At 30.9% G+C, this 21,372-nt stretch overlaps 3 protein-coding genes across 5 annotated transcripts; all 3 read right to left on the bottom strand.

Moving 5' to 3' along the window:
* On the bottom strand, window positions 67-2,628 carry LOC104766326 (protein PHR1-LIKE 2). 2 transcript variants are annotated; one of them, XM_010490193.2, is made up of 6 exons: window positions 2,385-2,628; window positions 1,791-1,867; window positions 1,464-1,518; window positions 1,083-1,161; window positions 916-985; window positions 67-654 (listed from the first exon to the last, which is right to left on the bottom strand). In XM_010490193.2, the coding sequence occupies exons 1-6, from the start codon at window positions 2,578-2,580 to the stop codon at window positions 235-237; spliced, it is 897 nt and encodes a 298-aa protein (XP_010488495.1). In that variant the 5' UTR covers window positions 2,581-2,628; the 3' UTR covers window positions 67-234. The 2 variants fall into 2 exon arrangements, with proteins under 2 accessions (XP_010488495.1, XP_010488496.1); XM_010490194.2 differs by having other exon boundaries at window positions 235-645.
* Window positions 8,005-9,410, bottom strand: LOC104767816 (probable pectinesterase 29). The gene is made up of 4 exons (XM_010491788.1): window positions 9,196-9,410; window positions 8,915-9,074; window positions 8,605-8,823; window positions 8,005-8,418 (listed from the first exon to the last, which is right to left on the bottom strand). Exons 1-4 carry the CDS (start codon window positions 9,408-9,410, stop codon window positions 8,005-8,007), a joined length of 1,008 nt encoding a protein of 335 aa, XP_010490090.1.
* LOC104766325 (transcription factor FAMA) lies at window positions 16,135-19,222 on the bottom strand. 2 transcript variants are annotated; one of them, XM_010490192.2, is made up of 6 exons: window positions 19,075-19,222; window positions 18,740-18,836; window positions 17,942-18,613; window positions 17,398-17,832; window positions 16,928-17,013; window positions 16,135-16,410 (listed from the first exon to the last, which is right to left on the bottom strand). In XM_010490192.2, exons 2-6 carry the CDS (start codon window positions 18,755-18,757, stop codon window positions 16,371-16,373), a joined length of 1,251 nt encoding a protein of 416 aa, XP_010488494.1. In that variant the 5' UTR covers window positions 18,758-18,836; window positions 19,075-19,222; the 3' UTR covers window positions 16,135-16,370. The 2 variants fall into 2 exon arrangements, with proteins under 2 accessions (XP_010488494.1, XP_010488493.1); XM_010490191.2 differs by having other exon boundaries at window positions 18,740-18,815.

The following is a 21,372-nucleotide window of genomic DNA, read 5'->3' as shown; positions in this document are numbered from 1 at the left end:
TTTATAGTTTCTTCTACCTTTAAACCCTTTCTCTTGAATACAAGAATAATTTTTAAAGGCAAGGTTAAAGGAAACACTAAAGCTTCAGCTTCAACATCAAATATATACATGAGTAGGCTAAGACGAAATTTTGATGACAAGTTTATATCGAATAATACAGGCCCCTCAAAGCAAGTAAAGAAGAGTTAAATCTTATCTCTACCTTTCCCATATTGATTTCTTTCTTCCTAAACTTTATCCAATGGTACTACTAGGCATAATCCAGCCAGATTCATACCCAACGCCCATATTGTCTCCACGTTGCCGTTTCTTCATCGATGCAGCAGATATCGAGCTCCCATTGGTGACGGAAGTCAGAGAGCTTTCCACAGAACAGTTGGTTGTGACGTTGTTTTTGTTGTCTATTGCCACTGCAAGCTCTGACAAAGATGGCATCATCATCATCTTTGTTGCATCGAAGAATGGAACTGTTGTTCCTTGAGAGACATTGGAAACTTTGATGGCTAGCTCTGATAGCTCTTCCCTAGCAGCTTCAAGCCCAGCAAAAGCAGCAGCTTGTTCGTCAAAGGCCTTGCAAGCTTTTTCAAGAATTGATTGCAGGTACTTTCCTTGGGCCTCTATCCTCAGCTGGAGTCTTCGTTGTACCTGCCCATACTAAAAGACCAATCAAAGGTTTGCATTTACACAGCACAGTCTGTTGTATGCCTACAATGTGGCCACTATTTCAGTCTCAAGGGCGTGTTTCTTCATTCTGATAAAGTAAAGATCCAGGACAGATGGAAACAATGAGCAGTGTTTACATGTACAGCAAAGAAATAAGAATTGGTAACAACCACATCCTAACTTTTGAGCCAAACTTTTTGCAAATATGGTGGTTTGTATCTTCAAGATCAATGGCAAGAGAAATGAGCTAACCTCCAATTGCTCGTGTAGTCTTCTTTGGACTTCCATCTGAGCACGTAGAGCTTCAGTGACTTGGTAGCCCCTGGCATGCAAACAAATAAGGAGGGATTCATACAAATGAAATTAACTAACTAGCCAGTAACAGAGAAATGAGAGGAAAAGTTCAAATGTAACTATACTCATTCTGCTCCTGTTGCGCCAATCTCAATGATGATGTTGAAGATGAACCTGTGTCCTGACTCTCCCCAACACAAGATGCTGCAGCATCCAGTTCACAGAATTAGTAGAGCCACGAATTCGGATACACAACTGAAATTCATCAAAACAGGGTTCCTAGTAGCAGTTTTTCCTTTTACAAAACCAAGTTTTTATTAGACAGCTTAAACCATGAGCAGTTTGCTAATATATATATTCTGACAACGGCGGAGAGAAAAACAACAGGGTCCCATGTGTCTCTCACATGATAGGGGTCTACAAAGTGTCTAACAAATATGAAATAAAGAGTAGAACCAAGAGGCTTCACAAAAACCCAAAAAAAGAAAAGTCAACTGAGTAGATACCATCCTTGGAGTTCTCAGTTGATTCTTTGCAAGCTTGCCTCCCTAGGCGAAATTTCTGCCGAGCAAAACACATACAAAAGAGAGAAATATAACACCATCAAACACCCGAAATTCTTTAGACCACAATCGCTATTATACACGTTGAAACTAGGAAGATATAACAGCCTACGACTCTTAAAACTCTAGAAAATCTAGAAAATCTCAGTATCTACAAGTCATTGGAAATCTTGGAGTCATCTCATCAACCAAATAGCTTTGAAGACTAATCACTCAGAAACCACAACTCTGAAATCAGTTTGTTCAAAGGAAGTAAATAAACAAACAAACCTGAAGATGTGATTTGAGGTGGTAGAGAGTGAGACCCTTCACCCCCATTGTCCTCATGATAGTTTTGGGCGTCGCTTCTGTAATTTAAACAGATAGAGAGAGCCACAAGGGTTTCCTCATTAACAAATGTGAAGTAAAAGACAAAACAGGAGCAGAATCACAAGCTTCAAATTTTTTAGAGATTATACTGACACTGCTAATTATACTACTCATGACTAATTTCGAAAAAAGGAAACAAATTTTATACACTGCAGGATACGCTTCCATTTCGAGACTCATAGAGGGGGAGAGAGAGAGCTACCCTACAAAGATCTCAATTCAAGTCTAAAGTAAAATCAAAGTCACCATTAGAATTCATGAAGACAAATTCTTCACAAATCTGAACTTTGAGAGATAAAATCATACAACCCACAAAAAAAAATCGAAACTTTTGAAGAGGGCTGAGCAAGGAACTGAGCAAAGAGAAGAAGAAGCTAAGCTAAGCTCAAACACACATTTCATCTCAAGATCCAAAACAACAAAGAGATTAACAAATGAGACATACAGAGATAGAGAGAGAGAGAACAAAAGCTAAATGAGTATAGAGGTACTCACTATCAGGACCACCGAGCTGAGTAACAGCGTCAACGAATCTCTCATGGAGCTCAGATGTCCACCGGAGACGAGGTTTAGGGTCAGTGGTTAAAACCAAACAAGCGTCGCCGGGAAGATTGGTTCCGTCAAGAGGTCCATGGTAGTCAGCGCCGACGTGTCCACCATCGAGGGGAAGCGAGCGAATCGCTGAGTACATTTTCTATCGTCGCCGAGTTTTCCGGGAAAGTGAGAGAAAGCTTTAGGGGAAGGAGAAATGAATGGAATCGGGTGGTAATGGAAGATTCGGATCCGGGTCAGGATCCGGGTTTACTGACAGCGAAGAGACGGGTGGATATAAGATTGGACGTATGCTCTCTCTCTCGCTCGCTTTGCTCCGATTTGCGTGTGAACATGTTTTGTAAATCATCTATTTAGTAAATTATTTGTAGCAGAGAGGTACTTTTAATTAAAAAAATGTATTAAATTATTGATCACCAGTTTTATATTCATTAGATCATTTCTTAATTATATTAGATTGATATTAGCCATTTTTAAAAAAAGGATTAGTCGTCTTCATTAATTGATAGGTTAAATTAAACTACTATATATATATATATTTCCTTTTTTTTTGTTAAACAACTGATATATATTCTTCATTACTATTAATATTATACTTGTACGTTACTGTTCTCATATTTCAAATAGGTATCTAACTAACTGAATTCGGATGAATAAATTGTGGTTTAATTTTGATCAGTAACTATATATCAATCTGGTACATGAAATATCGTCTTTTGTGTATTTTTTTGGAATCATTGTTTTTAACCGTAGTATGTATCTTTTAAAAATCATTTTTATATAGTTTACTGACTTTTTTTTTTTTTGAACCAAAAATCTCTTATCATTTGGTGTTATCAATCGGATCACATATATAAAATAAGTTGTATGTATTATAATAGGATTTTTGAATGTGATGAAAAGAGTAAAACTAACTGTACTAAAAACTAACATGGGATTAGAATAGTTTTACTTAAACCTAAAGTAACTTATGTCTAGTCTAATTCATGATAAATCTTATATAGATTTATTATTTTATGTCTAAATGGAATATCACGAGCTTCCTAACCAAATTTTTTTTTCTGTGATGAATTTTATTTTAAAGTGATTTTATTAGAAACATAAAAATGTAGGGGTGATTGGTTGCTATGATAACCAAAAAAAATTGATAGTTTTTTTCTAGTCGGTCAGATTTTAAAAACTTGTTTTGATTCTACAATCTATACAAATTTTCGTTTGAATTTTACGTTTATTTTCTCAAAAACAAAAAAAAAAAGCTTTTCTGATTGTAGTAACAATATTAAAGAAATTATACAGTTGGGATGTCACTATTTCCAATTATAGTTATTTTATAATTTAAACTTCGCTGATCTGATCAATTTTATTTTTTTGTATAGATGTTTCTAGGTGAATCATCAATACTTACTTTAGCAAAATAGTCAACACTAGCTTTGTAGAATTTAAATATTGTTGTTTACAATTCTCTTGATTTTTATGTTTGCTCAGATTATGCCGATCTATTGACAATGCCAATAGGAATGTTCACTTCAGAGAAAGTAGAAGAGTTATGCGCGGAGAGCGTTAAAATGAATGAAACAATTGAAGTCTTAAAACAACAAACACCGAGATCCTTCTGGCTTAGAGACCTTGACTATTTTGACGAGTTATGTAAGTATTCACAAGCTAAGCCTCATATACAATGTTTTAGCCTCATATGTCATTTATAAATCTTTTTTCCGTAAGCCTTCTTTTTAGAGTCATTACAAAACATATATATGTAATTACATTTTAGAGTCAATTAAAGTGTGGTTAAACTGACCTGTAAAGACCAGCTTTGACGTTGATAAAGAACCAAAGACGATTGTTAGTTTGGACCGAATCGATAGCTTTTTGTATTGTTGTGAAATTACCGTCCCATTCTTGCATCCTTACTTAGTTTATGATGAAAAATGATCCATAAAGCTCGTCTATGGTGAAAAATGAGAAAATAATATTTTCTTAAAACATAAACAAAAATAGCCAAAAGGAAAACATCAAATAAAATGAAAAGAAATTTATTTTAATCAAGTTTCTTTCACGGTATGAAAAAAATAGGTTCATTGACAAAAAAATACTATGTAACTCTACATAATGAAAAGCGCATAGAGTAAAACTTAAAAGAAAAAAAAAACAATTTCTCAAGAAATGCTAAAAATGCTACTTGAATGTACATAATTAGACAAAAAAAAATTCAAATAATTCTTATACATATACACATGTAGCCGATGTTAAATTATTTTATAAAAGTAAATAAAAGTAGTTAAATTTTTTTATATCTACTAATATCATAGTTTTATAGTGTTGTTATAATAAACATATTGTGCAAGGTGCCGAGTAAAATTAAATGTAGTTGAAATGAAGAATAATAATTATAGTAATTACTAAATTTTATTATCGTCTAGTAAAATGCTTAACATAGAAAGCAAAAAAATCATGTATTTAAATACTAAAACTATCTCTATCCACCAACCCAGTTTTGATTAAAGAATCATTTGTGAAACATGCGTCCACACTAATAATATATAATAGTCGTTATGGGCGTTGGGTGTGTTCGGGTTATTCGGGTTGGTTTGTTCGGTTCTGAGAAAATTCGGTTTTTAAAAAAATTTGCCGAATTAAGTTGAAATTAAATTCGGTTTGGGTCGATTGGTACTCGGTTTATTCAGGTCGGTTATTAGATTTTAAATCAATTTCAAATTTAAACTGATTTTTTTTAGTTCGGTTATTTTAAACCGAATTGACAAAAAAAATTATGTTAATGGACTAAATTAACAAAAAAAACCACCAAATTCATAATGGCCTTAGTATAGATAAAAAAAAGATTAAGATAATTGACCTAAATGAATCTGAAAACAAATTACAAGCCCAAATTCATTAGGGTTTTCAGAGATATGATGATGTTCAGCTGCAGTGAGCTATGACGGCGAAGATCGACGGTTCCAGGGTATCATTTTTTCACCTGCCATCATCAAAATTACATGAAAATCGATTACATAAACCAATAAAATAAAATCATTAAACAACAAAGAACAACATTTTAGGTATTACAACAACGAGGAAGACAAACACAACACTACTACCCTAAACAAAGTAACAAACCCAAGCATAATGAATAATTTCTGAATTCGAAGTTCAAATTCTAACCTTAAAGTTCTCTAAATCGATGTTATCGAGTGACATAGGAAGAGCTTATGGAGCAAATAATCAAACGAAGAATCAAAGAATCAAATAAGGAGAAAGAATAAGAGCTTACCCTTAAGAATCTTGTGGTTAAAGGTTGAATCTGAAAATGATATATCTTAACCACGACTGAGATTTGAGAGAATGAAAGAGGATGTAATAGATGGTGAATTGATAAAAAAGAAGATATGTGATGATGATTATTGATTAGATCGGAGAAAAAGAGAACAAGATGAACTGGTGAAGTTTCTCTCTCTCGGAATCGCAGGAGGCAGAGGGGAAGAAAAAGAGAAACAAAATCACGGTTAGGCTTATATATGGCTGCAGAATCTAATAAACCGATCGGTTTGATTATCGAACCGAACCAAACCGAAAATCGATGCTTCAAATCAGTTACGCCGAACGATTACACTCAATCACTTCAGTTTGCTCCAATAAACGAAAAAATCAGATTATTCACTTCAGTTTGCTCCAATAAACGAAAAAATCAGATTATTCGGTTCGGTTTGATCGGTTAATGCTGAACGTCCGGGACGATATAATAGACTAATAGTAACATGAATACATGACTGGCAAGTGGCAAATTGTTTGTACATTTAAAATCCTTTAGTTGTTGGAAAATATATACTACAAATAGTATTATATATACGTGCATCGAATTCGTAATTACGAAAAACGAATTATTTATTTTAAAGAAGTATCGAAACATTTTTAAAACTCAACTAGGATGAAACAAATCATAAAGGTTATGTCAATACATATATATTTCCTTTCTAAACAATATGATTTTTATTTTTAAAAATGATGAAGATTGATTGAGCTCCTTTTTAGAATAGTTTTTCGAAGACTTGCATTTAACCTTACAAAATCTTGTACATACATGTAAGTGCTGGTAATTTTACATAAACTATTTATACTGCTAGGATATTTTTAGAAAAAAAATTGTCCAAAATTCTAATTTTTCAATCTTAAGTACTCTTCTTAGCTATCAATTCCAAAAATAAATAACATTTATCTTTGACCAAAAAAAGAAAGAAAATAATATCTATCATCAGTAAAATATCATTCATTTTAATAGTTTGAAGTCAAAATATAATTAATAAAGTTGATTTACCAACTCTTTGGAATTTTTTGACACAATATTATACATGATTTGATAAAAGTAGAATAAAACAAAAACAAAGAAGAAAAAAGTATACAATTATAACAACTGAACAAGTTGAGTCAAACACATGGCTTCAACGTATTTATATATTCATGTCTCTACCAACTTCGCCGATTTGTGAATAATATTATATCTTTTAGTTTAGAGTATTATTAACTAGTACGGTATTTTTATTTGTAAGTGTCGATGACAGACAAAAAAAAGGGGTTGTTTCATGCTTTTGTGTTTCATGATCAATTGAAAATAGTAAGGTTAATAACTTAACATGATTAATTAATACTATGATATATTTATATGACTGCAGTTGAGTTACATTATACAACCAAAAGATTCAGTTGACTCAATTTTAATCCATGCGATGATAAGTGTAGTTGAAATGGTTCGGCCGGTCGAATATGTTGAATGAACCAAAAAAAAAAATTGGGACAATTATATAATTTTAACATAGTCTTCACAAAATTTTCAATTTTGTGAAAACTATTTCTTGACAGAGTCTATATACTATATAGTATTAAACAACTAAAACCGTACTCAGCATAGAAAAGCAAATAAAATTTTGATAACATAAACAGATACAACTTTACTCGAATTGGGTAAATAATTACACTTTATCAATCAAACACGACAAGCAATGATAGGTATGTGTAGTGCAACCAAAAAAAAATTAGCAACTACAAAAAAAATATATTAAAAAGTTAAGCTAATGGACCGCAAAATAAGTTTTTTTTTGTTTCTTTCCCTAAGGCCCATATACAATCTTAGAACGGTATATCGCTAATATAATGTGACCATCATTGATGTCGCTAAACTAGGACAATTGCGTGATATAATCTGTTTTTGATCCTATTTTTCAACTATGAATTCTCAGCTTAATTTTTTACTGGACGTAGGTAAGAGATGTCGTGATTTCACTTTCCCACAGGAAGCCTTCTTTGTTGGATAAACCCAAAGTATCCAACAAAACGATGCACTACAATTATGTTAGGGTTCACGAGTTTTACAAAACCTTTCCTTAAGTTTGCTAGCTAAAAAAGGATAATTTTAAAACCAAGCTCGTTGAAATGTTTTGTTATTTTGAATGTCAATGTCAAGATAAAAGGACACAAAGCATAACAACTTACTAGATTTGGTTAAATTAAATAAAAAAGAAATCTAAAAAAGACAACAAACTAGAAGCAAAGGAGAGTTCAAGCANAGAGCTCAAGCAGGGATGGGTAAATCTTCAACCCATCCACCACGATTAATAAAGCTGAGATCACCCAAATTCTGGGTGCCAGATCCAGTCAGCTTCTTAACCCACTTCACACGTCTTCCCGTCTTTGCTCCACTTCCGTAGCATCCATGTTCTGCAAACGTCAGTTGGTTTTCGTGGCCCGCGAAGTTCCATGCGTCCCATCCTTCAGGAACAACCACGTCCGTCAGGTTCGAGTTGTAAAAAATAACTCGAGAGTAGCCGCGCCACGGTCTGCCCAAGAATGCCATGCCCGTTCCATGAACGAGGCTGTTGATGAAGATGAATCCATTAGCGTCGTAAGGGTTGGTCCGTCCTTGAGCCGTTACGTAACCGGCTAGACCCGGTTGTAGCACCCAACCTAGCACTTGTATCACACAACTCTACACAACCCACCAAAACATAATTTTTATTCAATTCAACAATACCCGAATAAATACTAATTATAGTTCAATAATGAGATATTACAGTTAATAATATATTTTCGCCGTCTTTTTATACTATCAGGCCTATTATAAACATTTAATTAAAATACCAAATATTATTTTATGAAGAATGTAACGTATTACCTGGTAAATAGATTGGCCGCTACCAAAGATGAAATCGACCGCGCCTTGGATGGTGCATCGGTGGAAGTAGTGTCGGCCATCCGAGTCCCACAAGGTATCTTGAATTCCAGCAAACCCAACCGAGAAAAAAGCCGACTTATCGCCACCGATCAACGCCGCAACGGCTGGAGTTCTAGGGTTATTGTTCATTTTTCCCTTGCTAGGGAAGTTATAGGTATTCTATATAAAAAAAGGGAACCTTTTATATTTTTTCTAATAAAGAGAATAATATCTGAAGATAAAATGCCAAAATATAATAAAATCACCGTACGACGAAAGTGATGCTTTTAACGACGGTGTTATCGGCGAGAGTAGCAAAGGTAGGGCTTTGTGCAACCGAGTCATGGTCATCCCATTCAACTCTCGTTAATCTTTTCCCAGCTCCCACAATTACTATGAACGGTTTTTCATACGGTATTTTTATTTTCTCTCTTTATTTACAAAAAGACAGAGAGAAAACATTACTACATAAGCACCTTCACATATATATAACGTCATTACAAAACATATGTAACTTCATTTTAGAGTCAATAAAAGTGTGGTTACACTGACCTGTAAAGACCAGCTTTGACGTTGATAAAGAACCAATGACGATTGTTAGTTGGGACCGAGTCGATAGCTTTTTGTATTGTCGTGAAATTTCCATGGCCTGATTGATCCACGAACACTTGTTGCTGGTATACACCGAATGGTTTAGCTTCAATTATATGAGGTAGACAGAAACAACAAAGAGCGACGAGACCAATGATGAGTCGATGAGTTCCCATTATTACAGCTTCTGATTTGTAAATGGAGGAAATGGATTATTTAACAAGGTCGTGAGATCAATGGGATTTTAGTTAATTTTAGATATTCTGGTGAAGATTTTATTACTTTTTTTTTTGGTCAAACTAGATTTTATTACTTTATTTCATTTGATTTATGTATGGGTTATGATTGCGTAATTAAAGTAGAATGTAAATGAAAGTGGAAAGTTTAGGTTTGTTTCTAGATTTGGTGATCGAAATCTTGGGTTTTTGTGAGAGGTCAGAAACCAAAAAGGAAGTTGTAATCTTTGTGATTGTGGTATCTGTACAGATCAGTGCCACTAACTTAGTGGTCTCTAGACTTTTTCCTTCGTTCAATTTGGACTTTATTACAAAGATTATATAACATAAATGTAGTAGTGATTGTTTAAATATAGAAATCACATTGAAATTGGTAGGTTAAATCTTTGTTGACGACTCTATCCATATATTGGTATGACTTATGCCTCTTTGATATAAAACTGCAAAGGACAAGAAGGTAAATTGATAACTAGCTAGTTTGGAAATAAAAAATATCCAATCTTTTCGTCTTAAATGAAAAGGATATTTCTTATTTTAAATTCTTACAACAAAAGAAACTCTTTAGTGTTTTATAATATTTAAAGAATACTCAACAATTTCGTAAAATTTTTTATTGTATTGTAAAATAAAACGATAAAAATACTATTCCTTAGTTCCAGTAACCACCCATCAAATTGTACATGTCCAAAGATTTTAGAGAGATTCTCAAAAATAACACCAAAATAAGTTTTTTTTTCCAAACTTAGCACAACATCTCTAAAATTCCAAAAATAGTATCAATTAATCTTTTAAAATTAAATTTTAAATTCAAAATACTAAACCTTATCCCTCAAAAATATACCCTAAATGTGAAATTGAGAACCCAAACCTAAAAAAAAAATCTAAAAAACTAATTTTAAATATTTTAATGTGTTAAATAGTGCTATTTTTGGAAATTTATGTAATATATGTTATAGTTGTCCATAAAACTTGTTTTAGTGCTATTTTAGGGTATTTCTCAATATTTTAGTGAAATGGTTGGAATAGTTCCAAATTCATATTAGTCGAATTGATATCCTCCTGTATTATGATTGTTTTCAATCCCTTGTTTTGTGTCAAACGCTTGGTCTCAAAGTTTATAAAGATATCATTTAGACGGAAAAAATATAAAAAAAGAATTTCATAATAGTATAATACTACTTATTTGTAGGCTCATATGGGTTCAAGTGTTAACAACTTCACCGATGTTATGATAGCAGAACCTCTACAAGTTAATATTTTTAAATTAATACTTGATATAAATTAATAATTTATTACAATTCTGAGTTAGATCGATATAAAAATGACACAATTCGATAAAATAATAAAATAATTTTTTTAGAAATTCTATGTAAACATATGGTCCATCAATATCATAAGTTAATAATAATATAATATTTATATATATATATATATATTTAAAATTTAGTGAAATATGAATTTATTGTTGTTTGTCTATTCTTGAATTTGCATTCTAGTTAAAGTTTATTGTAATTTTTTAATTAAATTAAAAACTTTTAGTGTTGTCTTTTCAAATCTTATATAAAAATTATGGAGAGTCATAGATGCGATAATTGTTTTTTATATGCAATTAGTTTTAAAGGTACCGCAATATCTTCTTCATTTTTAACTGGATAATCTAGTAAACTATTAGAATGCATCCTATTATGATAGCCAAGATTATAAATCAAGAAAATTTTATAAATATGTGAATGATAACAAAAAATATCTTATTTTTAGCAGAAATTTTTCAAAACTATGAAAATGAAAATATCTCTTTATAAATTAATACTTTATTAATTTATTGATAAACTAAAACCTCTATAAATTAGTAAAATTTCATGGTTCTGATCTTATTAATTTATAGAGGTTTTACTGTACTCTCTATTTTGTGGCACATGACGACGACATTAACCAAAAGAGAAAGATGTACTCCTTTTTATATTGGAAAAATGATTACCAGCTATACCAAATATAGACCAACACATAACCACACTTACAAACAATATAAATGTTTTGTGAGCTACACAAACTATTATCATTACATAAGGACATGCATAAATAAACATTAGTTATGTGTTCAACACCATAACCAGATGATTTGTTTGTCTGAATGCGGTGTTGACCGGTAATAACCGGCGTTGATCAATGTTGACTGGTGTTGACAAAAAAAATAAAAATTTTATTTATTTTTTATAAACAATAAAAGTTTTAAAAAATTACATAACTTTACTAAAATATTATATAATAAATTTTACTACAAAATAATACAACAAATATACATTTTTCTTTTATACATTCAAAAGTTAGTTTTTAATTTTATTCCATATCATTTGTATACCATATTATATTTTATTATATAGCATGCTATTAAATATTTTTATATAACAAATATTTAACAAATACTGGTAAATCAAAGTTTAAATCTAGCAAGGTGCAATATACTTCGACAAAAAACAATATAACAAATTAGACTCAATTATAAACAGTCTATGAACATTTTTAAGCTAAAACATTTAAAGAAAATATTATATGTCTCATCATTTGTTATATACCATATTATATTTGTTAAATAAAAAAGGAAAATTTTGTATATAATAAAAAATGCAAAATATTATAACAAATATACATTTTCCTTTTGTATATAACAAATATAATATGGTATTTAACAAATATACATTTCCTTTTTGTATATAATAAACTAGGTAGTATCCCGTGCTACAGAACAGGGCAAAATATTTTCATATAAATTTTAAATCCGTAAAATGACTATGAATTATATTAACACGGTGCTATAGTACATGTGCGTTATTTTTATGTAAATTTTAAAAAAATAAACCTAAAGGTGTTTACTTTGGAACGGGAAACAAGTCATTGTCCCATCCCATCCCCTCACGTTCTAATCCATCTCCTCTTGTCATATCTCATTCCGTCTCATCTTGTATCGTCTTATCCAGTATGGTCTCTTCCTGTCTCGTCCCATATCCATCAGAATTTTTTATCGTATATTCGTTTCCTTTTAAATAATTACTTGTTAGACAATCTTTACTAAAACTCAAAACAGAGCTGGTTGTAAAAAGAAGAAATACGCATAGCATTTTTTAGTTTTATATTGGACTAAAACAAATCAGAAAAAATTTAGGACTATATGGATTAAGAAAAAGAAGAGAAAACAACCATAATAATTCAGAACAAAAAAAAATATGAAGTAATCGGATGTGTATAGTATTATATTTATAGGGAAAATTGTGTTATCTAAAGGGAATATTGTGTTATCTAAATTCGGTTTTGGGGATTAAATAGTTTTTTATTGTTTCATAAAATTTCTGAAATAATAAAATTTAGAAAATATTAAATTGATTAAGGTTTCTGAAAAGGAAAACAGATATTCTCTCCATTTAAAACATTAAGTACTCACAATTTTAGAGGGGGTTATTGGTTCTATAATTTTAATGGATTTGGAAATCCAGACAAAAATCATGTGTTATTCAATCATTGATTTTAAAATACTTATCAAAATGATGTGTTATTGGTTCTATGATTTACAAATACTTGTTAAAATCTTATGTTATTCATTTAATGATTTGTTTTTGGATTTCAAAATCCACATTATGTTTTAAATGGATTTGAATGGATTTGAAATTGTAAAATAGAAGGATTCAAATCCAAGGATAAAACATGTTATTTCAAAATCCATGTGTTTTGATTTCTAGAATTTACAATTCTATATGGATTTAGAAATCACCTCTCCAATAACAGCCTCTTATTCTTTTTTGATCAGGATCATATATTTTTTATATAAAATTCGTTTTTATCCTTTTAAAAATAATAATTTGATCATAACTCCAATGACATTTGGATGTAATTCTTTACAAAAGTAAGGTTAGTTTTATAAATGATTTTTCTTTTAATAGTAGAGATATAATATGGTATAAAATTTAAAACTAACTTTTGAATTTACAAAAGAAAAATGTATATTCGTTATACTATTTTATAGTAAATTTTTTTATTATATAATCTTTTAGTAAAGTTATGTAATTATTTTGTTAATTTTTGTTGTTTATAAAAAAAAATATTTTGGTCAACACCGATCAACATTGATTAACGCCGGTTAATATTGGTCAACACTGGATTCCGACAAATAAAATATCATAATTATATGGTTATGGTGTTATATATATAACTCATGTTTGTTTATACATATCCATATGTAATGACAATAGTTCATGTAGTTAATAAAACATTTATAATATTCGTATTTGTGACATGTGTTAACCTATACTTAACAATTATTTTCCTTTTTTATGTTAATCATAGTGTTTTTGTTTTTTTCATATGAGTATATATTAAAAATCTTGATGATATAATCACTCCACAGTTCTACTTACACAAACGTAACTAAAGGAACATATTAACCAAAATTCTTTTGACAATATTTCCTTTTCAGGAGAGGAACTAGTTGAACGCATTGTAAATTAATAATACCACAATTCCTATTAATTTTTATTTTACTATGGCTTCTACAGGTAACCATTAGAAAAACAAAAGAAAAATGAATAAAAAGAACAATGAGGAACGGAATAAACAATTTTTGAGGAATGAAAGGAAAAGATGCAGAGAAAGAACAAAATAATACTCCCTCCGTTTCATAATATAGGATGTTTTAGAGATATCTTTTGTTTCATAATATAGGATGTTTTCATGTTTCTATGCAACTTTTTGATTAAGTTAATATTATTTATTATGCAGTATTGTTTCTGATTGGTTGAACTTTTAAAAAATAAACACTTCTTAATCTGCGTGCTTTTGTTAAAACATTCTATATTTTGAAACGGAGGGAGTAACTGGTAACCAAATAATAACAATATTTTTTAAAATATATTAAATATTAAATAAATCAGTCAATAAAATACTAATACTACTTTTAATGTATATAAAATAAATTTTACATTTGATTTTAAAATAAAATATAATTTAAAATATTTTTAGTTTTTATTTATGGTTTACACATTTTTTAATTTTATTTTACTATTCATACAATTTTCAAATAAAGCTTTCAAATTAATTTAATATGAAATTTTGTATAAAGTATATTTTTCTGCCAATATACTGTGAAAAATATGAATATTATTGTATTATAAAATTAAAATATTATTAATAAACATAATTTTTATTTATTTTAAAATAAAAAACGAAATTTAATATTAATTCTTTTGGTCTATATGTTCCTCATCAATTTTAGGGAGGAACATTTTTGGTCTAGTGTTCCTCATTTTATGAGGAATGTAGAAGAATGATGAGGAAATAATATTCTTTGTAAATGGTAAAAAATTTGAGGAATGAAGAGGAATATCATATTCTTGCTCATTCTTATAATATTCTTTGTAAATGGTAAATTTTTTATTTTATCTTTCTCACCTTATTCTTTTGAGTAAAGACATCCTTAGAAAAACATGTTCTTTACGAAAAGTAAAATAGATTTCTATTTACAAACTGTCACGTACCCTCTACAAATAATAACCGCTTTTTCAGTAGAATTGAGAAAAATATCAAACGTCAACATTATTCAAAGATCCATTAATCTTAGGATATTGGGAAAGAGATGTTTGGTGAGAAACATGTTTATTTTTATTTTCTTTTTTACATCTAGTGAGGCACGGTTTCAGTTTCAACTATCGAGAGTGTAAAAGCAATACACATGCTCAAACTTTTTAGCCCAAAAAGAATCGATTAGGAGTAATCAAATGTGGTCCTATTGTAAACAAAGACTGTGAAGCGATCCCAATTCCTATTAAAGTGTGCGCTTAGACTGAAAAAAGAAAAAGAATTCTACGTACAAAACATTGATCAACTCACGACAAAAAAAAAAAAAGGGGAAACAAAAAAAATGTAAATAATACTCTTTTCCATTTGCAAAACAATGAATATTTTTACCACTTAGCACAAGATGATGATGATCGAGAAACATATATAGAACAATTCGAACTCAATTCCATTTATTTGTTTCCTAATTCGACCATTACTTCTCATGCATGATGACTCATCTATCTTCTCATGCTTACCTTCGATGAATATAAAAAATATCCATGTTTTGGACGGATTTGGGATTGGAACTCTGAACTTGGACACGATCAAGATCTTACATGAACCTACTTGGTGTGATGAGAGAAAACCAAGCCATGGTTTTGGATTTTATTGTGTTTGTTTGTGTCGGACCTGACCTTGGATTAGAGCTAATTGTGAATAAAGAAGATGAAGACAAGAGTTTCGTGTTTGTTGAGGAGAGAGAGAGAGATTAAACAACAATCATTCTGAGTTTCCTAAACAAATTTGTTTTCTGACACATAGTACTTTTAGTCAAATTACTTTTGAAAAAGTGTAAAAGCGTCACTTTGTTTAACCGAATTGTCAATTTTTGAAGATTAAAATTGGCTATTTAAATACTTTTTTTTCTTCTATTTTAAATACTTTTAATAAATGACTTCTCTTCTTCTTATTTTCTTTTTCTTTCGTTATCGTTATATTTGCCAGTTTCTGATAGACTAATCTCAAGAAGATGATAGCTCTTCTGTACCCCACCCCCTTCTCTTCCCATTTTTCATGCATTTTTTGTTTTATTTTGGGTGCAATTTTGATAACAAAGATGTTTCAAGTAAATAAAACGAGTTCTAACATTACAAGCTAAATACTCATCATAAAAATTGCATTAAAAACAAAAAAAAAAAAAGCAAAGAGAAAGAAAGAAAGAAAGCACTCCCTTAAACTTAAATCACTCTTCAAAATGCTTGGAGAATAAAAACCACTAGCTATGTAGAGATATTATGACAATCTTCACTCAATTCGAAACAAATCCGTGTCGAAAGTTGTCACGTGTGATTATTTTCAAGCATACACAGCATTCCCCAGGTTAGAGCTTGCAGATCTGATCAATTAAAATAGTTTCCAACCTTTAGCACTTCATAATAATTTGATAAAAATGTCACACAGTATAATTATAAAAAATACACACACACAAGCATATATCGGCATATCTAGCACAAACATAAAGTAATCATAACGTCTAAAAGGTAAAAAGAACAAACAAAAGGCAAAAGACATTAGACATATCTGAAATTTATAACATGGAAACGGTCAGTATACAATTACATTTTTTTTTTGTTTTTACTCTAGGGATTATACCAGTCATATATATTCACATCTCTATATATTGAGCTAGTAATGACGTCTGGATGATTAGATAGACCATGTCGAACACAAAGAGAAATAATCATGACATCTAAAGGGTAAAAAAAAAACAAATAAACAGAAAAGACATCTGAAATGGATGAATAACATGGATCGAACCAACATATATAAACATTTGTTTCTAAGTGACCAACTTATTAAAAGTATCTTTACTCGAAATAATATTTAAATAGGGGATATATAGGAAACCTTACATGGTGGTATTTGCATGAATGAAACTAAATATTTGTTGGATGGAACTTGCAATGTCTTCTGCCGTAAACCTCGTTTCACTTGTAATCTGCACACATATTTTACATCTACCTCATATTAGCCTTTAATTTTGTAGATACTACGTATATAATTTATAATAATACTTATTCATAATCTATGCTTATACTATAAAAAAAAACAAATTGTATATTAAATAAAATAAAAATTATAACTGTGTTTCTATGACTAGTGTCTATTTATGAAAACTTAGTACATAGTTCATATTAAGTTGTTTGGAAAAAAATAAAGGTTCATATTAATTTCGAACATGTGATCCGGATAATTAGATTATTACATGCATGTATTAGATGGTGAATCTATATTTCGCTTATGAATATACTCAATTTGGTTGCAACATCTAAATACAGGAACGAACGGGTCATAACGTTATATGTAAAAAAGTGATACTTGCCTTGACATTAAAGGAGTAGAGGACGGTTTGTTCCATGGTAGTGATATTAGTGTGAAGAATAGAGAGATGAAGATCCTCCAAAGCAGCTATAGTCTTAATCAGTTGTCCTGGCCTTCTTCTTGAAAGTATCTTGATCATGGCGTCAAACCCTAGAAGCTTCACCTCCACGTCAGCCAAGCATGACTTGTTCTCCGCCGTCTCCTCCCGAAGCCCTCCTCCGCCCTCTAGCTCGGTTACATGTCCGTTAATGATGAGCGGTTGGGCTTGGTTAGCTACTGCAGTTACGGGGGAAGAAGAAGAAGTCGTTGTCGTGGTCATGTCCCTACCTGTTTCTCCCAGTATTCTTCGACGCTTCTGTGATTCCAGACACTGTAGGAGTTGCTCGAGTTCTCTTACAAACTCTATTGCTCCTCCTATGATCGACGCTTGGTCTCCCTATTTAATACATTTAATATATTATGATTATAATATAGTTGGAGACAGTATTAAATGTGTTCACAAATAAACATTTTTTTTTTAACAATATACTTTATTAATATCATACCCTCTGAACGTAGGAGCCGGGCATGAGAGATCTGAGGACACGAAGATGCTCGTTCATTTGCTTCCTACGGTTCCTTTCGACCGCGATATGAGTCATCCGTTGGCTTTCCACTTCTTCGCTGGTCTTACTCGTTCTAGCTCTCTTCCGCTTGCTCTTCACCTCCTTTGTCGTAACATTCTTGTTCTCTCTATCTTCTTCTTCCCCTCCTCCAATGAAACGGAGTTGCACGGAGTTGTTGTCATTGTCGTCGTCTTGATCCTCTCTTTCTTCAAGAAACACGTTGCCTATGTTTCCTCCACAATCACCTCCTTCATGAGACGTTTGATGAGAAGGCATGAGATGTTGGGTTTGGTTATGGTCCTCTGTCTTGTTGTTCAAGACAGGGAACTTCAAGAAGTAAACCGGGTCAATCCCGGTTTCTTGATCGTCTTGGTTCCTGGTCTGGTTCAACGCCAGTTTTGGACCGAAGTCCGCAAACTGCATCACGTCCGCGAAGTTCATTTTATCAAAAGAAGGTGTTCCTCCAAATCCGGTAGGAGACAGTTGATGCTGCTGCTGTTGTGGCATCGATTGCTTTTGTTGTTGTTGAAGGTTTCTGTTGAACATATAGTCTATCATACCGGAGCTGTTATCGTCGTTTCCGCCTGAAGATTCACCTAAGAAGTTCGGTGCCTGAGAGAAACCGGAATTGGAAAATCAAGCTGATATCAAAAGTACGTAGGAGGAGTTGAATCTTATACATATATAGACATATATATTAAAAATATGTATCGGATAAGAAATTGGAATAGTACGTACCGAGTAATCTTTATCCATTGCTATTCGTGCTTGATCAGAAACGTCTTAAGTCTAATCAAGGATTTGCGATCTTGACCTGGTGAAAGCAATCCATGAGCTTCACAGTCAGTTGAAAACAGATAAATGAGACAAAAACACACGTAGAACAAGTTAACACCAAACCTAGGCAAATTACATGCTTCACCATGCATACATGTATATGTCTATTCAACATGATTTTTCAAACTAAATCAAGAAAAATAATTAATCGATTAATTAACACCAAACACACCCATGCATGTCTTGTTTAATTAAGTAAGTAAATGCGTGGGGTTAAGTAAGTAAAAGCGACTGACCTTGTATGATTTGCTAGGGTTTACAAGAGATGTTCATAAAAGGACGCAAGACATGCAAGATAGAAGAAGAAGAAGACGGATTAGAGAAGACAAAACTTAAAAAAGTGAGTGGAGCTTTTTGTATTGAGAAGTCATAAATGAGCAAGCATCAACAAGCGAATCCCTCATATATATAGAAAGAGATACATGCACAAGGTATAGCAAGGGGAGCATTAAAGTTCTTTAATATGTATATTCTTAATAATTTTGTTCCTCTACGGATGTGAATATGGTACAGATAGTGTAATTTTATGACCAAAAAAAAAAAAAGACATAGTGAAATTAATTTAAACAGATACGAATATGTCTTAAAGAAAACATTTCTAAAGATAAACTAATAATATCTAAAGTATTTAGGAATAGAAATTTAGTTTAATTTCCAATGGCTATTATATATCCTACGAGGCTACTACCATATTCCCATTATCGAGACATGATTGTATTTCACAAATTTCTATGCATTCTCTTTTCTTTCTTTTTTTGCCAACACAAAATAAGTCATTTCGTGCTAACGTGAATCGATTACTCTTTTAGTTACTTAACAATGAGAAATATCAACCATCACTTGTATTTCTTTTAGAAAACTTATTAATAATAAGTCATATTATTTCACATATGTAATCATTTCGTGCTTATGCAACAATTATGCGTTATTTCGTAGTCACTAAATAGAATTGTGCTTTAAAAACGTTCGGAGAGATAAAACTTGAACGAAAAGATATATAGCAATCGTGGAACAAAAGGGATTTTTGTTGATACTATTGTCCTTTTGTAATTGCTTTGTGAAAAAAAAAAATGTTAATGTCCTTTCATTTTTTATTTATTTGTTTGCTAGAGTTAGAGATTCATTAATGCTTAGTAAAAAAGCTTCCAACTGTAGCAGGATAAAGCCGTGCAGTCGGAAGTTCTCAGTGTCTCCCCCAAATGCTTTTGCAGAAAATCATGATTGGCTAATCAAAAGATGCTCATTCAATCAATCCTTCATATCTATATATCATCTTTACATAATGTTTCAATATTTTTCTTTCAATTAGATATAATAATCGTTAGTTTACTTATATTGTAATCTAACTATCTTCGAAAGATGAGACATAATAATATATTTTCACCTTAACTAACATATTAACTATCCGTTCTATGCTCTTTTTTTTTTGTTGGTTAATGATATAGTTAATATAGACTAATAGGCTATAATTTTTTTATCCTTAGTTTTTGTTATTTCAAATTGTTTATATTTCACCGTCAAATTCGAATTGAGGATCTAGATAGCTATTTTGAAAGAAAAAAACAAGTTGAGTCGAATTGATTACGGAGGTTTACAATGAGTAAAATGAAAGTTTATTGAATATTCCAAATCATATCTTGTTTTTGTAATAAATACTCGTATATAGTTCTTTTGACGCAAACGTAAGAGCGAGGAGGAGCCACAAAATACGAAAAAGGGCTAAGAAGTAACGTGAAAACACACGTGTATCAGCTGATCACCTCTTTTAGCTATCTTATTATTATTATTTTTTCCTACCTTCCGATCAATAAATGGTAAGATGAGTTTTTAGAGTTCACAAGCCAAGCCGCTCTTTTTGCACCGCTTTTCGTGAACTTAATCAAATCTCCTCACGCTTCTCCTCTATTACTTTTATTGAGTAATTCAAAATTTCTATTACTTATGTGTTGTCAATAAAGGATTTGTGTTTTTTTTTTTAATTCNATGTCCTTTCATTTTTTATTTATTTGTTTGCTAGAGTTAGAGATTCATTAATGCTTAGTAAAAAAGCTTCCAACTGTAGCAGGATAAAGCCGTGCAGTCGGAAGTTCTCAGTGTCTCCCCCAAATGCTTTTGCAGAAAATCATGATTGGCTAATCAAAAGATGCTCATTCAATCAATCCTTCATATCTATATATCATCTTTACATAATGTTTCAATATTTTTCTTTCAATTAGATATAATAATCGTTAGTTTACTTATATTGTAATCTAACTATCTTCGAAAGATGAGACATAATAATATATTTTCACCTTAACTAACATATTAACTATCCGTTCTATGCTCTTTTTTTTTTGTTGGTTAATGATATAGTTAATATAGACTAATAGGCTATAATTTTTTTATCCTTAGTTTTTGTTATTTCAAATTGTTTATATTTCACCGTCAAATTCGAATTGAGGATCTAGATAGCTATTTTGAAAGAAAAAAACAAGTTGAGTCGAATTGATTACGGAGGTTTACAATGAGTAAAATGAAAGATTATTGAATATTCC

This window comes from Camelina sativa, chromosome 19 (assembly GCF_000633955.1).
Source record: "Camelina sativa cultivar DH55 chromosome 19, Cs, whole genome shotgun sequence".
NCBI lineage: Eukaryota > Viridiplantae > Streptophyta > Magnoliopsida > Brassicales > Brassicaceae > Camelina > Camelina sativa.
The sequence above is the reverse complement of the archived record's forward strand: the minus strand, read 5'-3'. Positions and strand labels throughout refer to the sequence as shown.

Bases quoted from the DNA above. Each gene is read 5' to 3' on its own strand.
- LOC104766325 (XM_010490192.2), bottom strand. The intron at 17,833-17,941 runs GTATGATATTAA...TGTATTAAATAG, and splicing joins CCGGCTCCTACGTTCAGAGG to GGAGACCAAGCGTCGATCAT. The intron at 17,014-17,397 runs GCAAGTATCACT...ATATGTGTGCAG, and splicing joins TCTACTCCTTTAATGTCAAG to ATTACAAGTGAAACGAGGTT.
- LOC104766326 (XM_010490193.2), bottom strand. From the start codon at position 2,580: ATGTACTCAGCGATTCGCTCGCTTCCCCTCGATGGTGGACACGTCGGC. The intron at 1,868-2,384 runs GTGAGTACCTCT...TTTAAATTACAG, and splicing joins TCAGCTCGGTGGTCCTGATA to AAGCGACGCCCAAAACTATC. The intron at 655-915 runs GTTAGCTCATTT...TTGGTCTTTTAG, and splicing joins GACTACACGAGCAATTGGAG to TATGGGCAGGTACAACGAAG.
- LOC104767816 (XM_010491788.1), bottom strand. From the start codon at position 9,410: ATGGGAACTCATCGACTCATCATTGGTCTCGTCGCTCTTTGTTGTTTC. The intron at 8,824-8,914 runs GTACGGTGATTT...TTTTTTATATAG, and splicing joins TTAAAAGCATCACTTTCGTC to AATACCTATAACTTCCCTAG. The intron at 8,419-8,604 runs GTAATACGTTAC...TGGGTTGTGTAG, and splicing joins GCGGCCAATCTATTTACCAG to AGTTGTGTGATACAAGTGCT.